The 16,781-nt window shown below is 54.9% G+C and overlaps 1 protein-coding gene across 1 annotated transcript in view; it reads right to left on the reverse strand.

Annotated features, from left to right (window-relative positions):
* Positions 1-16,781, reverse strand: part of DYSF (dysferlin) — a 266,283-nt gene that overhangs the window by 139,089 nt on the left and 110,413 nt on the right. Inside the window, exons 24-29 of the mRNA XM_065404742.1 lie at positions 11,434-11,565; positions 10,280-10,446; positions 8,200-8,314; positions 7,325-7,430; positions 5,319-5,461; positions 318-491 (exon numbers count right to left, since the gene is read on the reverse strand). Of these exons, the coding sequence (XP_065260814.1) occupies positions 318-491; positions 5,319-5,461; positions 7,325-7,430; positions 8,200-8,314; positions 10,280-10,446; positions 11,434-11,565 (837 nt within the window). The remainder of the gene's footprint in view (positions 1-317; positions 492-5,318; positions 5,462-7,324; positions 7,431-8,199; positions 8,315-10,279; positions 10,447-11,433; positions 11,566-16,781) is intronic.

A 16,781-nucleotide genomic window follows, 5' to 3' on the forward strand; every position in this document is an offset into this window, starting at 1 on the left:
GAAATAGTCTTACTGGAAAGGTGATTAACCACTGGAACCGCTGCCAAGGGCCAGGGTTCTCCATCGCGTGGAGGCGGATGTTCTTCTGAAAGATCTGCTCGAGCTCAGCCAGGCGTTGTTGGCTTGCTGTAGGAATCACTGAGTGAAACTCTCTGGCGCGTGGTTTGCGGGAGGTCAGACCGGATGACCCTAATGGGCCCATCTGGCCTCACAATCTATCAAATAATTTGGATCTGAATTGCCTGGCTCAAGCCCATTTCTACCCACAATCTTCCGAAACCCCAGGACTTGGCAATAAAGCCTGCCCAGGTACCTACCAAAGCGCCCTCCAGGGCAAAGACAGCGGCCGCTCCGGTGCGCTCCAGCGGCTCCATGCGGCGCCTCCAGCGACGGCGGCGGAAGGTGTCCGTCTTGCGGTAGTTGAGGTGGAACTTCCAGCCAAAGAGAGAGGCGTATTCCCAGCCCTCACCTTCCAACTCCTCCTGCTTGTGCTGCGTGGGGGCAGAGAGCAGGGGAATCACAGCGCTGCAAGGAAGGGCTGTCTGCAGGGGGACAGATCTGCTCCCCAGCCCCCTCCTGGTTAACGCTGATGCCAGGAGCTGGACTGACCTCTGGAGAGTGGTGTCAAGTACTCACAGAGCAGGCCCAGGACAAGCAGCCACAGGGCAAGCTTCCCCCATACTGCCACTGAGCTGCCCCATCCCCCCAGACCCATTCATCACTGGTAGTTCGAACGGGTGCCCCATTGGTCCAGTTGCTGGTGGTTCTTTGGCATTGATCAGGAACTGTGCTGAGACCCCCAAATTAAGCTGACGGTACTGCAGAGCCATCCAGAGTACAGCCTGTCATTCACTACCATCTCCTTTGCACCCTAAATAGGGATAATTTACCCACTACTGATGTGCAGCCACCTCTGGGGTGAAACAAGGCCACTGTTTACTTAGGCCCAGATCTTCAGAGGTATTTAGGAGCCTAACTCCCATTGATTTAAATGGCAATTAAGTGCCTAAATACCTTTGAGGAGCTGGGTCTTAGCCTGTAAGCTCTGGATGGCAAAGACCATCTATTCATTGTATGTGTGTACAGCGCCTAGCGCAATGGGTCCCCGACCCTGGACTGGGGTCTTTAGACCTGGCCCCACTACAAATAATAAATACGACCAGTAAGTGTTTAACACCACTCCTGGGAGCAGTGGGGAAGAGATAAAGAAGATCATCTACACTTGACACTGAGGGGAACTGAGCTAGGCAGAAAGTAATTGACCCCCATTCTAATGTAGCCAGGCTGCCAAAGTTAGCTAACACCCTGATTCTGACCACAGACCAGCCAAGCGCTTCGCTTTACAGCTCATCTGACGCAGAGCACGAGCTCAGCTACGACTCGAGGGGAAGGGCACCACCTACCGAGTCCCCCGCAGCACCCTGTTTTCCTTGGAGGTCTCCCCTCCAAGCTGCGGAGCCTGGGGGAGCTGCTGCAGCTGCAGGCCGAGGCACTGTGACTACAGACTTTCCCATTGTGAAGGAAAAAAGCATCAGGTCAGTTTCTCTCCTCGCTGCCCGCATCCCCCATGTTTCTCTGCCTGAATGTGATACTTCAGAGCTTGACAGTATGTTTCCTTCCCTGCCCCTCTTTGGTTATTCACCAGTGAGCAGGGGGCTCCTGACGGGTTTCCTCGCTGGTAAACACGGGAGATACTTTCTCCCTAGACTCTCTGCACTGGATTTACACTGAGATGGAAAGTGGGGCAGAACTGGTAATGGGAGCTGGAGGTTCTCAGCTCTAGGTCACTGTTTCACATATGGCTGGGGATCAGAAAGTCCTTCCCATGTGACAGGCCTGTAAAATGAGTCAGGCAACTCAGTCCCTTGCCCAGCGAATCTGAGATCCTTGGAGGATCGACTGGACCCTGGAGACAAGTCCCCCTCTCTTTGGATTACAGCTAAGGCCCGGGGCGGGGAGGGAAGCTCTGCTTGGCTTCTGCCTGTCCTCTGGATAAGGAGAAGACATCAGCATCTGCTGTAATATCATCACTCATGTATTTGTACGGTGGTAGGAGCCGGCTGAGATCAGGCCCCATTGTGCTGGGAGCTGGACAAACACATGGTCATAGACAGTCCCTGCCCCAATGAGTTTACAATCTAAACAGACAAAGGCAGGATTCCTATCCCACTTCGCCAGAGGGAGAACGGGGGGTGGAGAGAGCCTAAGTGACTTGCCCGAGGTCCCCCAGGAGGCGTGTGACAGAGCTGGGACCTTTCACCGGCACCAAGTTCTCTTCATCAAATAATACTAAAGGGGCAGGCCCTTCCCCTGCGGGGCTGGTTGGCAGAGCTTAGGTGCCCTGGTATGATTTCAGAGGCTGCCGTGCCATGTCGCTATCCTATCGGAGCCTCTGGAAAGCCACGGGGGCCCGATCACCCGCTGTGCAGTGGTTTGGCGGTCAGGTCTCCCTGCATTTTCTAGTGAAAGAGAAAAAGAGAAAATCTTGGGGGAGTTTGACTGTCCCAAACCTCCAGGCTGCAGCCGTTTCAATTGCATTCCTGGGCCAACGGCGACACCTAGTGGGGAGCAGCGAGACAGCGGGATGCCGGGAGTATTTCAGAAATTAGGCAGGGAGGCGGAAACCCAGCCCTGGACAGAGCTGCCGGCACAAAGCCTGGATCCCCCATGCCCACAGGGTCTGATCTCCGGCCGTGAATGTACGGGCTAAATGAGTTATCGCCCCTCGGGGCTCCAGTGGCATCTAAGTCCTTGTGCTAGCCTCTCTGCACGGGGGTGGATCTCACCCTGGCCGAACAGCCTGCTGCACATATTTCACCATAGCCAGGAAAGCTTGGGCGGGCATGTACGTGAGGTGTGGGGGTACTGCGTGTGAGAAGGAATTGGGTGCTGGTGAAAAGTGCCAGCACTGGAAACGGGGTCCTCTGCTTCTCCACATCAACCACACTCACTGCCCTGCCGACACGCCCTCGCCCAGTGGGGTTCGGGAGTCAGAGACAAGGTCACCTTCCATGCCCCAGTCAACCCTTGGCTTCTCTCCTGAGCCTGCCGGCAAAGGTTCCCCTTCCCCACTGGGACCTGAGCCACGCCTCTCAGCCACTCCCGGCCTGCTACGGGCTCCCTGCGCCATTCGCAGCAGAAACGCCTGCAGGAATCCTTGCTGAGGAGCGTTCTGGTTTTTAATTCTGTTTAAACACAATTCCATTCCAGCGGACATCACGGGGAGCAGCAGGCGCTCAGCTGGAGCGTCTCAAGCTGCTCATCCGAAAACAGAGGCACGCCAACATGGCAGCTATTCATGCAAATCCGACCCTGGACCTCTCTTCTGCAATTGCCCCATCTGTGCAGTGGGGGACAACGACCCTGACCCACCTCAACGGGGACTGGAATAACTGGTCTTTGTCAGCTGCTCGGAGACATGGGCCGGCTCCTCAGCTGGAGTGAATTGGAGGAGCTCCATCATCTTCAACTGAGCAACACCAGCTGGGGACCTGCCCCATTGACTCCAATGGAGCTACGGCCGACTGACACCAGCTGGGGACCTGCCCCATTGACTCCAATGGAGCTACGGCCGACTGACACCAGCTGGGGACCTGCCCCATTGACTCCAATGGAGCTACGGCCGACTGACACCAGCTGGGGACCTGCCCCATTGACTCCAATGGAGCTACGGCCGACTGACACCAGCTGGGGACCTGCCCCATTGACTCCAATGGAGCTACGGCCGACTGACACCAGCTGGGGACCTGCCCCATTGACTCCAATGGAGCTACGGCCGACTGACACCAGCTGGGGACCTGCCCCATTGACTCCAATGGAGCTACGGCCGACTGACACCAGCTGGGGACCTGTCCCATTGACTCCAATGGAGCTACGGCCGACTGACACCAGCTGGGGACCTGCCCCATTGACTCCAATGGAGCTACGGCCGACTGACACCAGCTGGGGACCTGCCCCATTGACTCCAATGGAGCTACGGCCGACTGACACCAGCTGGGGACCTGCCCCATTGACTCCAATGGAGCTACGGCCGACTGACACCAGCTGGGGACCTGCCCCATTGACTCCAATGGAGCTACGGCCGACTGACACCAGCTGGGGATCTGCCCCATTGACTCCAATGGAGCTACGGCCGACTGACACCAGCTGGGGACCTGCCCCATTGACTCCAATGGAGCTACGGCCGACTGACACCAGCTGGGGATCTGCCCCATTGACTCCAATGGAGCTACGGCCGACTGACACCAGCTGGGGACCTGCCCCATTGACTCCAATGGAGCTACGGCCGACTGACACCAGCTGGGGACCTGCCCCATTGACTCCAATGGAGCTACGGCCGACTGACACCAGCTGGGGATCTGCCCCATTGACTCCAATGGAGCTACGGCCGACTGACACCAGCTGGGGACCTGCCCCATTGACTCCAATGGAGCTACGGCCGACTGACACCAGCTGGGGACCTGCCCCATTGACTCCAATGGAGCTACGGCCGACTGACACCAGCTGGGGACCTGCCCCATTGACTCCAATGGAGCTACGGCCGACTGACACCAGCTGGGGACCTGCCCCATTGACTCCAATGGAGCTACGGCCGACTGACACCAGCTGGGGACCTGCCCCATTGACTCCAATGGAGCTACGGCCGACTGACACCAGCTGGGGACCTGCCCCATTGACTCCAATGGAGCAACGGCCGACTGACACCAGCTGGGGATCTGCCCCATTGACTCCAATGGAGCTACGGCCGACTGACACCAGCTGGGGATCTGCCCCATTGACTCCAATGGAGCTACGGCCGACTGACACCAGCTGGGGACCTGCCCCATTGACTCCAATGGAGCTACGGCCGACTGACACCAGCTGGGGACCTGCCCCATTGACTCCAATGGAGCTACGGCCGACTGACACCAGCTGGGGATCTGCCCCATTGACTTAATAATAAAACAGCAATAACCTCACAATTATTCCTGTTGTGTCAGTGTCCCAGGTGCTTCTGAGGCCGAGGGGAAGCCAAGGTCCCTGCCCAGAAAAGCATACCATCCAAGGGCCAAATTCTCTCCCCCTACACAGGTAGAGTCATACCCCACCCCAGAAGTCATACTATGTAGCTCTCAAACAAGGCTTTCCATCAGATCTCAAAGTGCTTTGGAAAGGAGGTCAGTAGCATCACCCCCATTTTACAGATTGTGAACCGGAGGCAAAGTGACTTGACCAAGGTCACCTGGCAGCCCAGTGGCAGAGCTGGGAACAGAGCAACACCAATGGACCCCATTTGGGGATCTGGCCCTAGGTATTATTCTCCTCTGGGATCGCCATACCTTTTTCAGAGCCTCCATCTGCTTAAGGTCCCTCCTGCGGAGCCGCACCCACCTCCGGCGCCGGCTAGTGTGGTACATCTTCTCTGCCGGCACCCAGGCCTTGGGCTTGCGGTCTGGCGGGATAGCGATGCCGTACTCCCAGCCTCAGAGTAAAGGAGATACCCGGGTGAACGCGGGGATCGGGCAGCTGCCTTTGCATCTAACCCCTAAGTCATTGCAGACACTTTCAAAATCAATTTCAGTCAGGGTTTTCCTAAATAACAAAGCTCGCTTTCCAGAACCTGCTTGCAACATGCTTTTAAAGCATGTGTCGCTTCCCCCTCGAGTGGCTGGCCACACAGAGAATAGCAGCCTACTACTGCTGCTGGATGCCAGAGTTACCCCTTTAGCTCAGGGCCGGCTCCAGGGTTTTTGCCGCCCCAAGCGGCGGGGGAAAAAAAAAAAAGCCGCGATCGCGATTGGCGGCAGCTCCACGGCGCCGCTTTCTTCTTCGGCGGCAATTCGGCGGCAGGTCCTTCGCTCCGAGAGGTACCGAGGGACCCGCCGCCGAATTGCTGCCGAAGAGCCCGACGTGCCGCCCCTTCCCCTTGGCTGCCCCAAGCACCTGCTTGCCAAGCTGGTGCCTGGAGCCGGCCCTGCTTTAGCTCAAGTGCTAGAGGCTCCGTGCTTTGGACCAGATGGCCCTGGGTGTGCATGCCCTACTGCCAGGGCCGCCCAGAGGATTCAGGAGGCCTGGAGCAAAGCGGGGGAGCTGCGGCGCTTGTACTCACCCGGCGGCGGTCCAGGTCTTCGGCGGCTTTTCGGCGGTGGGGGGCCCTTCAGTCGCTCCGTGTCTTCGGCAGCACTGAAGGACCCGCCGCCGAAATACCGCCGAAGACCCGGAGTGACTAAAGGGCCCCCCACCGCCGAAAAGCTGCCGAAGACCCGGACCGCCGCCGGGTGAGGAAAGGGATTCTCGGCCAGGGCTCACGGGGCCCCTGTGGGGCCCAGGGCAAATTGCCCCACTTGCCCCCCCCGGGCAGCCCTGCCTACTGCTGATGCATGCAGGGGGCTGCTCTGTGGACATTCAACTCTAGGGTGTGACCTTAGAACAAATCCCTCTAGGGCATCCAGATGGTTCCCAGCATTTCTAGTCATTTGTCCTGGCTGGTTTGCAGTCCCCCTTTGTCCATCTGGGAGGGCTGAGTGGTTAACGTGCTGGTCTCGAACTCCAGTGGGGTGTCCCAGTGTTGCCTCAAGACCCACTCACAGCAGCCAGGTTCAGTAATCTGATGGTCCCTTCAATAAGAAATTCTGTGCTGGGGTGCCTACCCCTTCCTATGGGAGCACACTACCCAGCTGACTGCTTCGCACGATCAGGAAGCTGAGATCCAGCCCAGTTGCATCTCACCCTCCTCCTAGTAACCCCTTGTGTCCCTGCACATTCCTTTCCTCCTTGGCATTCACACCCTTCCAAGACTCAGCAGCCATGGGCATGTTCCCCCTTTTAGCTTGGCTCTGTCAAAGCAGTGGCAGTCCCTATAGGGGACTCTTGTTGCTCTCTCTCCCGCTTGTCGGTATCTTTCTGGTGAGGAATCCCGTCTATGGCTGTGCTAGGGATCTGCTGGCCACTTCTACGCTGGCCCTTTCCCCATCGCTGTCCAGCACGAACAGAGGGGTAAAAACACCTTTGCTCTGCCGGCACGAGCGCTTCCATCCCCGCTACCGTCAGCGGAGCAGTCCTCGTGCTAGACTGATGGGGGAGAGAACTCCCAGCACAGATGCATCCCGGGATCCATCAGCTCCCACTGACATGAATGGAAGCACTGCAGTGGGGCACCGGAGCAGACCCACGTAGAGAGGGAGGGAATGTTTTTGTCGCTCTCATGGACAAAGGGGGACAGGTAGGCTGGGATGGGGAAGCTGGGTGCAGGGCTCCTCCCTGGAGAGGCTATGGCCACGGTGGGCAGAGTAAAGGGGGATGGGAGATGGGGGAAAGCTGAAATATACATAAGGCTCTGGCATACCTCTCTCATCAACCGCTCGGTTGAGATCCGTGTCCCATTCCACGTCTTCCCATTTCCACCCTGGGGGACACTCGATCTCCTCCTTAGGAAGCACTTTCTCCCCGTTCTGGAAGATACGGGGAGCGTTTACCGAGCAATACTTGGCCTATGAGCCCACGCTGACTTCCAAGATGGCTAGCGACAAAGCCTGACTCGTATCAGTTCTGCTTCTAGCCTGTGAGCCCTCTGGAGCATAGAGCACCAGCGCCAGGATCCATCCTGATGCTTTGTAAATAGTACCCACAGATGGAAATGCTGCACTAGCTCCATTGTTTGGGTTGTGCTGAGACTCCCAGCAGCGACTTGCTTGCTCTGCTAGATATGGACCAATGAGACAGGGAGCCCTCCCCAAACGGACAGCCCTTGGCCGGACAGTGCAGAATGGATTCCCTGAGAATGCACAAGGGGATCTGCTGATCAGTGGATGAGCTGCAGTCATTTCCCGACGACCCCTCTGTGAAATGGTTTCAGTGACTCTAAACTTTTTTTTCGGATCCCTCTGAGCAAATACATTCCTGAAGTCTGAGATATGAAAACTGGCTCATTTGTAGGTGATTCCAAAATCTAAGCCAGGGGCTACATTTTCACTCGGTTAATGTGGGCGTGGTTTGACTGACACTATTAATAAATAACCTAGCTCTTTTCACCAATAGATCTCAAAACACTCTACAAAGCAAGTCAGTATCATTATCCTCATATGGCAGATGGGGAAACTGAGGCACGGAGTGGGGAAGTGGCTTGCCCAAGGTCACCCAGCTGGCCAGTGGCAGAGCCAGGAACAGAATCCCAGGACAATCAGGGGGGTTCCCTCAGTCTCCAGCGAGGGAAGTTCTCACCACATCCGTGTAGGCGTCAGCCATGTGGATCCACTGGCCTCCAGGAAGCCGAACTTGATTCTCAAACACTTCCTCTACAAAGCTCATGTGACCGGCGTCCGTGTCGTAAAGTAACCTGCATCCAGGGAGGATGAGAGGGAAAGAAAAGTGACTGAGAGCTCCCCCGCATCGCCTCCACAAACTCTCGTCCTTTCAGCCAGCTGCTGCCTCCTAGATCCCAACCCATTACCCACAGAACGGAAAATGCTCACCAAGGCCGCTGAGCAGATGCCTAGAAAATACAGCTGGATTGTTGACTACTCTAGTTATAGGTGCTTCCAAAGCAGACATGAGCCTGAACTGCAGGATCCCCACTGCTGTTTCAGCTGGACACACTATTCCAGCTGGATTCGCTTCTTGTGTGAACCTGTGTTGCAGTGCACCATTCAACAGCTGCCATGTCCCACCCCAGAGGTGGCTGCATTTCCATGGTGGGTGAAGTAACACCCACTTATACAGGGCCACTGTCTCCTGGCAGTTCAAGAGCTATGGGAGGCCTGAAATACCATGGATCGTGGCCCCATTGCCTGGAGCCCCCAGGCAGTGGGAAGGTGGTGCAAAGGGATCTCCCAGCCCTGTGCAGTAGACAGCTGAGCTCTCTAATGCCGCTGTCCATGGAAGTATGGGACAAGTGGAGTTCATAGATTCACAGATTCCGAGGCCAGAAGGGACCACTGTGATCATCCAGTCTGACCTCAAGACATGGGCGAGGTGGGTCAGGATCAAAGGCCACGGCTTATCCCTTTGAGCCCTATCCAGCTGCAGACCAGAGGAATGGACAGACCGGTGGGTACCAGGCCCAGGCCTGTGGGTATGTGCAGTGAGTGGATCCACTGGCCACCAAGCCAGCACGGGCCACTCTTGCGCTCTTGGGCGGCAGAAATTCCCCGCAACTTGCTTTCAGGTCCAGCCCCTCCAATCCCCCAGGTAGGTCCCACACCCAAAGCTCTTTTACTTGGGCTCTGCACTGGGGGCCAGCAGCTTGTTAGCTTGGAAGCTCTTTTCAGCAGGGACCATCTTTTTTGTCTGTGTTTGTACAGCACCTAGCGCGACAGGGGGCCTGGTCCACACCGGGGGCTGATAGATGCTACTGCAATACAAATCATTTTAGTTTAATACTTTAGGAAGTGCACTGAATTCTTAACAGCTGTCAGGGGAAGAGCTGGGCCCCGGACCTACATCCCTCTAGGCTGCCGGTTTGCTATCAGGTCACTACATGTTCTTAGGTGTTTATGGGCCGTTAGATGAAACATCTTGTAATTGACAAATGCTATTTAAACAGGGAGCTCCCGTGCCCCTGGCTGAGGGACAGATTCATAGATTCGAAGGCCAGAAGGGGGGAGGGATAGCTCAGTGGTTTGAGCATTGGCCTGCTAAACCCAGGGTTGTGAGTTCAATCCTTGAGGGGGCCACTTGGGGATCTGGGGTAAAATCAGTACTTGGTCCTGCTAGTGAAGGCAGGGGGCTGGACTCGATGACCTTTCAAGGTCCCTTCCAGTTCTAGGAGATGGGATATCTCCATTAATTATATTATTATTATAAGAATTCACTGTGATCATCTAGTCTGACCTTCTGTGCATCACAGGCCAGAGACCTGCCCCACGATAATTCCCAGAGCCCAGCTTTTAGCTAAACATCCCATCTTGATTTAAAAATTGTCAGTGATGGAGAACTGGTAAATTGGGAAACTGTTCCAATGGTTAATTACCCTCACTGTTAAAAATATGCACCTTGCTTCTGAATTTGCCTAGTCTCAGCTTGCAGACATTGGACCTTGTTAAACCTTTGTCTGCTAGACTGAAAATCCCATTATCAAATATTTGTTCCCCTGCAAGTACTTATAAACAGTGATCAAATCACCCCTTATTTGCTCTTTGTTAGGCTAAGCAGATTGAGCGCCTTGACTCTACCGCTATAAGGCAGGTTTTCTTTAATCATCCTCACGGCTCTTCTCTGAACCCTCATCAGTTGACCAACATCCTTCTTGAGTTGTGGGCACCAGAACTGGACACAGTAAGATAACATCACGCGATCTACTCACGTCTTCTCTGGGCTGATGAACCAGTCCCCGGCCCACGTCCAGCCGACGGAGGGACGGAAACTGTCCTTAGGCAGTTTGATTTTGCCGGTCACGTCACTGTATTTGGGGTAGGTCAGGCCAGTCGTCCCCCAGTTCCCAACCAGCGCCAGCTTCACCTGGTTCTCATACTTAAGACATCAAAATGAGAGACACTTTCAGGATAACAGTTGGGTTGATGGGAACAGCGAGAACATGGAAAGAGACCCCCAGAGACCAGCTACTTGGGAGTAAATTCATTACACAGGGAAGAGCATTCCATCACACAGGCACTTTGAGGGATATCCTCGAAGGAGTGGCCTGAGAAGCCGACTCCGTGCAGGCCACCAAGAGCATGGCCATGATCTTCAGTGGCTGTTGGCATGAGCAAGATTTGAATGAGTGACCCAGAGGTGAAGGACCCAACCCCTTTCTCCAGTCCCCTGGCTCAGGGTCTGCTTGGAATGACTGTGTTTACAGCTGAACTGTGGCTGTCCTCCCCTGCACCAACTCGCCGCAGAGCCCTGAAGTCACTTCCTTCCGGGGCAGGACGCTTACCTGCCACATTAGTGCCCCTAGAGGGAAGAAGGGGGAGGACTCAAGGATCCAAAACTCAGTGTCAACCTAAGTCCCCTGTAAACTGCGCGGCCGCACGACGGCGCAGCAGCCTATTAAGTGCCGGGCAGGCGCTCAGGGAACCCAGCCCCGGCAGACCTGCCGTGGCCAGTGGACAGGCGCCCCTCCCCCAGCCTGAAACCAGGCCCAGCCTGGACCTGCCCTAGCCAGGGGAGAGGTGCCCTGGCCCACCACAGCGGGGAGAGGTGCCTCTCCCCACCCCCCAGCCCAGGTGCTGCTGCAGAGAGAGAGAGATAGATGGAGTCCTCTCTCCCCGCTGTAGCCCTGGGGCAGCCTGCACCCGAAACCCCTCATCCCCAGCCCCACCCCAGCGCCCACATCCCCCCATACCCCAACCCTCTGCCCCCTCCCACACGCCGAACCCCTCGGCCCCACCCCGCCACACGAATTCTGTTATGTACACCAATATGGAGGGGACGTGTGACACATCCCCTCCATCTTGGTGCACGTGACAAAATTCATTCCGCACAGGGTGGGAAAAATGAACACTGGTGTCCACTCACGGTTTCTGCAAAGACGGAGAGCTTCCCTTCCGCGTACTTGTTAAACTCCTTCTCGTCTACAGCCAGCCCAAACCAGAGCTGAACCCGCACCTGGGCCGGGATCCTGGGGCCCGTGGCCTCTTCCTGTGGGTACTGCCAAAGAAAGGGAACCCAATGAATAGCCGCAGGGCAGCGGTTGCCCGTTAAGGGTAAGGGCTAACGCCCGTCCAATAAGGATGAGAGAAGGTGGAAGCAGAGCCCTACTCACTCCTGTGCAGCCAATGACATGGCCACGCAGGCATGGAAAGGAATGTGTGGTGTGATCTATAATGGCGGCACTGCCTAGAACCCGCTCTCAGACAACAGAACCCCACGCTGCCCCTGACAGCTGTGCCCTGTTAGGGATCAGGGCTTGTGGCAAAGCCAATCTCCGGGCAACCTAATGAGAGCAGCTGGCTTATAGTCAGTTGCCTGATTGGCTCCACCTGTCAGCAGACCAGGTCTTAAGCCCAGCAGCAGTTCAGTGAGTGCTTAAAGTACTTGCCCGCTGCTGCACCTGCGTTACTCCAGGTAACCCAGTCCTGCCCTTTGGCTCGATTCCTGACTTCGGCTCTGACCCTGGGCTCCTATTTCTGCTCCTACCACTGGGCCTGTCTCCTGCTCCAACCATTGGGCACGACTGCCCCACATCCCGGTCTCTGCCATGCCCGGTCCCTACTCTCCACACCGCAGTGGCAGCCTACTACTGAAAAACAGGCTGGTGCTGGTGCTCCAGATTTTTGTGCCTAGGATGCTCAGCTCCCTCCATCCTTTAGCTGGGGTGGTGCCCACACTGGGCAGGGGGCTGCATGCACGGAGGGGAGGGGAACTGCCTGCCCATGGCCCAAAGAGCTTACAGTCTACAGGTAAAGGGAAACTGAGGCAGAGAAAGGGGTGGGGGAAAGTGAGGCTGGGCAGCTGAAGGGTGACCACGGCAGGCAAGGGGCAGGAAGAAGGGGGGGGTCCAAGAGCCAATGACAATGCACCAAAAATGATCAGGGGGCTGGAGCACATGATTTACGAGGAGAGGCTGAGGGAACTGGGATTGTTTAGTCTGCAGAAGAGAAGAATGAGGGGGGATTTGATAGCTGCTTTCAACTACCTGAAAGGGGGTTCCAAAGAGGATGGATCTAGACTGTTCTCAGTGGTACCAGATGACAGAACAAGAAGTAATGGTCTCAAGTTGCAGTGGGGGAGGTTTAGGTTGGATATTAGGAAAAACTTTTTCACTAGGAGGGTGGTGAAGCACTGGAATGGGTTCCCTAGGGAGGTGGTGGAATCTCCATCCTTAGAGGTTTTCCTTGACGAAGCCCTGGCTGGGATGATTTAGTTGGGGTTGGTCCTGCTTTGAGCAGGGGGTTGGACTAGATGACCTCCTGCGGACCCTTCCAACCCTGATCTTCTAGGATTCTAAATGCTGAGCGACAGGATGATGTCAAGAGGCCATGAAGTCCTTTCTGGCAGGCCCTGACTTTCCTGCTGCACCCTCTAGCCAGTGCTGGTTGCTCTGGGGACGGAGCCCCGAGGGTCTAGGGAGTCTGCCCACTAAGAACTCTCTGTGGTTGCAGCTCCCCTGTGGAGGGTCACTTTGGATTGGGGGGGTGGGTAAGGTGAGCTGGAAGGACCTGATTTTCCACCAGTGACCACCGTCCCGTGGTGAGCACATGTGATGGGTCCCAAAGCACCACCAGTGCCCTGGAGCTGGTCTGTGCCAAACGCCAGCCTACCAGCAGACAGGGCTGTGGAGCAGCCGCGGTTCCATACCGGCTTCGAGCCCATAGGAATGGGAAGCAGCTGGCACAGGCTGCTACAGCCAAAGCGTGAGTCTGACACACGGGGACAGCTGCCTGAGAAGGCCCTGAGCCACTGCCCATGGGCCTGGAACCCCTGTGCAACATCCCCAGCATGCAAAGCGGACTGACGGACACAAGTGGGTGTTGCCCAGAAGCACATTACCCACTACATGCATTGCCATGCTGGGAGGCCTCAGATGCTGGCATCAAAGATTGCAAGCTCCCGCCATGTGCCCAGCAGTCTGGACCAGCTAACACTGCCTTGGCTAATGATACAGCATGTGGACATGTGCTGAGGCCAAATTCTGTCCAGTGATGCTGGTGTAAATCCAGAGTGGCCCCACGGGACACCTGAGTAAATGAGAACAGAATCTGGTCCCTTCTCTTTAAAAAGCTTCTAAACTGTGTAATTAAGTGCATGGGCTGGTACCTCTCAGGGGTAAATGGATCTGCTCTGTGCTCTTTATGTAGCCAGGGAGATGTACAATAAAGCTCAGCACTTGTATCGCATCTGACAACATCAAACGGCTTCCCAACTGCCAACCATGTTGTGTGCCCTGCCAGTAGAGGGTAACAGCCTACTACTGCAGCCAGGTAGTGGAGTTACGCCATCAGCACAGGGCTCAACCCCTGATGAAGACTGGTTCTTTGGGAGGGAGGAGTTGTTACGATAGCCAGGTGGGAAACGGTTTTCCTGTCCCATGAAAATTTTCAGGGTTTCAAAATCTTGCCTGTTTTGCATCGGGATGAAACCAAGACCTTTTGAATAATTTGGTGAAAAGCCAGAGACAAACCCTCTGCAGAATAGTCAATAGTAAGGCCCCCACTGTGACTCAGGCAAAGCAAGGACTTGAACCCGGGTCTCCCACGTGAGCATCCTATCCACTAGACAACTGGGTACACTGAAGTGGAAAGGGCTCACTAGCTTTCTCTCTTTCTCGTTTTGACTGACCCTTTCCTGTAAAAAGTTTTGGGGAATCGAGATACTTCCAACAAAAAACTATTCCGAAAAGCTCCAGACCAAATCCTGTTCCATACCATTCCTCACAACACCCCTGTGAGCGAAGTAGGCAGGGGAAACTGAGGCAGAGCTCAGTTAAGTGACTTGCACCAGATCCCGCAGCAAGCTAGGGATAGAACCCAGGTGTCCTGGCTTGCAATTAAACCATGAGACAGCAGTCTTGTGGGCTGCTGACCTATTTTCACCCAGCAAAGAGCAGGGGACAGGATATGACTCTCTGCAGAGCTGTTGGTGCTGTTTATCTACTGGTGAGACGACCTTCAAGACTAAGACACTGAAAGCGGCCAACATATTTGAACAAAAATAGAAAAAATAAACAGTGAAATGTCTCGTTTGGTTTCTTCGCTCTCACTTGCTTTTTTTTTTTTTTTTTTCAGTGATGCTAGTTTTCCATCCGTAGCTGAAGTTGAGAAAAAAACAAAATATTTTGCTTCTTCCTTTCCTGCCAGCTGTTTTTCAGAGCTGCAGCTCCCAAATGGGGAGGACTGGAGAGAAGACATTTCATTCGAGACACAAGAAGCTTTCTTTGGCAAGGGGATCATAACTTCAGTTCGTTTGGGTAGCTGCGGGTTGGGAATTTGAAACCCCCTCAGCCAAATTCTGTCCTCGTTTACAGCTGGGTAATCCCGCTGACTGCAAGGGGGTGGTGAAACAATCCCCAAACGGTGGCCCTTAGTGGAGATCGGACCCAGACACTTCTGTGCTAAAAAACACAGGCTTCTAGCATGGGAGCTAAAAGAATGGCTAACTGGTAGCACTAGTAGGCTCTTATCCCCTTTGTGAGCCGGCAGCTACAGAGGAACCTAACCCATGCTGAACCAGGAGGTTAGCCTTGAACAGAAGTAACCGAGGACAGAAATTGTGAGGAAGGGACTCTGGGTACGTCTACACTGCAGTAAAAGACCTGTGGCTGCAAGTCTCGGGAAACAGACTAGCTGAGGCCTAGGGAAAGTTACTTAATGTCCCTCTGCCTCAGCTCGACTGTAAGAGGGGAAGAATTGTATGTCCCTGTATCCCAGCAGTAGTGAGGGACTCCACAGTGATGAGGAAGACAGATGGCGAGCTGGAGAATGACTGTGCTTTGGACTAGCTGTTTGATCACCTCCTGTGATACTCATAGACTTCAAAGCCAGAAGGGACCATGGGGATCATCTAGATTGACCTCCTGCATGTCACAGGCCACAAAATCCCGCCCGCCCACTCCGGTACTAGACCCCTAACCTCTGGCTGAGTCACTGACATCCTCAAATCAGGATCTAAAAGAATCCACTGTTGACTCTACTTCAAACCAGCGAGTCACATCAAACCAGGTCCAGCTCACCGTGTCCAGTACGTGTCGCAGTCCCACCCAAAGTAACACCATGCTCACAATGTTCTATGGCTGACTCTGCCCGCGGGGAAAAGCCTTTGAAGGGATAAATTCATGGAGGTTAAGTCCATCAATGGCTATTAGCCAGGATGGGTAAGAATGGTGTCCCTAGCCTCTGTTTGTCAGAGGATGGAGATGGATGGCAGGAGAGAGATCACTTGATCATTGCCTGTTAGGTTCACTCCCTCTGGGACACCTGGCATTGGCCACTGTCGGCAGACAGGATACTGGGCTGGATGGACCTTTGGTCTGACCCAGTACAGCCATTCTTATGTTCTTATGAAAGAGGGAGGCAGTGAAAACGTTGGTGTTGGGCACACAAATCAGTGCCAACGGCCATTCTGGAGTGGGTTCTCCACGACAGCTCCCAGTACCTGCTGGGAGTGGAAAGCAGGTTCTGCTGCTAAGGACAGCCAGCCCCGGGAATGCTTACACTGTCGCTGTGGCAGCTAGCCCTGTGGCTGCGGTGCAGGAGCACTGCACCAGGAAACGTTTTCCCCTTGCGAGTGGGAGCAGGAGCAGCTCCCCACTGAACAGCGGATTCTTACCAGCAAGTTAAAGAAGTATGGGCTGGATGAATGGACTATAAGGTGGATGGAAAGCTGGCTAGCTTGTCAGCCTCAATGGGTAGTGATCAACGGCTCCATGTCTAGTTGGCAGCCGGTATCAAGCAGAGTGCCCCAGGGGTCAGTCTTAGGGCCAGTTTTGTTCAACAGCTTTATCAATGATCTGGAGGATGGCGTGGATTGCACCCTCAGCAAGTTCGCAGAGGTCACTAAGCTGGGGGGAGCGGTAGATACGCTGGAGGGTAGGGATAGGATACAGAGGGACCTAGACAAATCGGAGGGTTGGGCCAAAAGAAACGTGACGATCAACAAGGACAAGTGCAGAGTCCTGCACTTAGGATGGAAGAATCCCATGCACTGCTACAGGCTGGGGACCGACTGGCTAAGCAGCAGTTCTGCAGAAAAGGACCTGGGGATTACAGTGGACGAGAAGCTGGATATGAGTCAGCAGTGTGCCCTTGTTGCCAAGAAGGCTAACGGCATATTGGGCTGTATTAATAGGAGCATTGCCAGCAGATCGAGGGAAGTGATTATTCCCCTCTATTCGGCACTGGTGAGGCCACATCTGGAGTATTGCATCC

This window comes from Emys orbicularis, chromosome 5 (assembly GCF_028017835.1).
Source record: "Emys orbicularis isolate rEmyOrb1 chromosome 5, rEmyOrb1.hap1, whole genome shotgun sequence".
Classification (NCBI taxonomy): Eukaryota; Metazoa; Chordata; order Testudines; family Emydidae; genus Emys; species Emys orbicularis.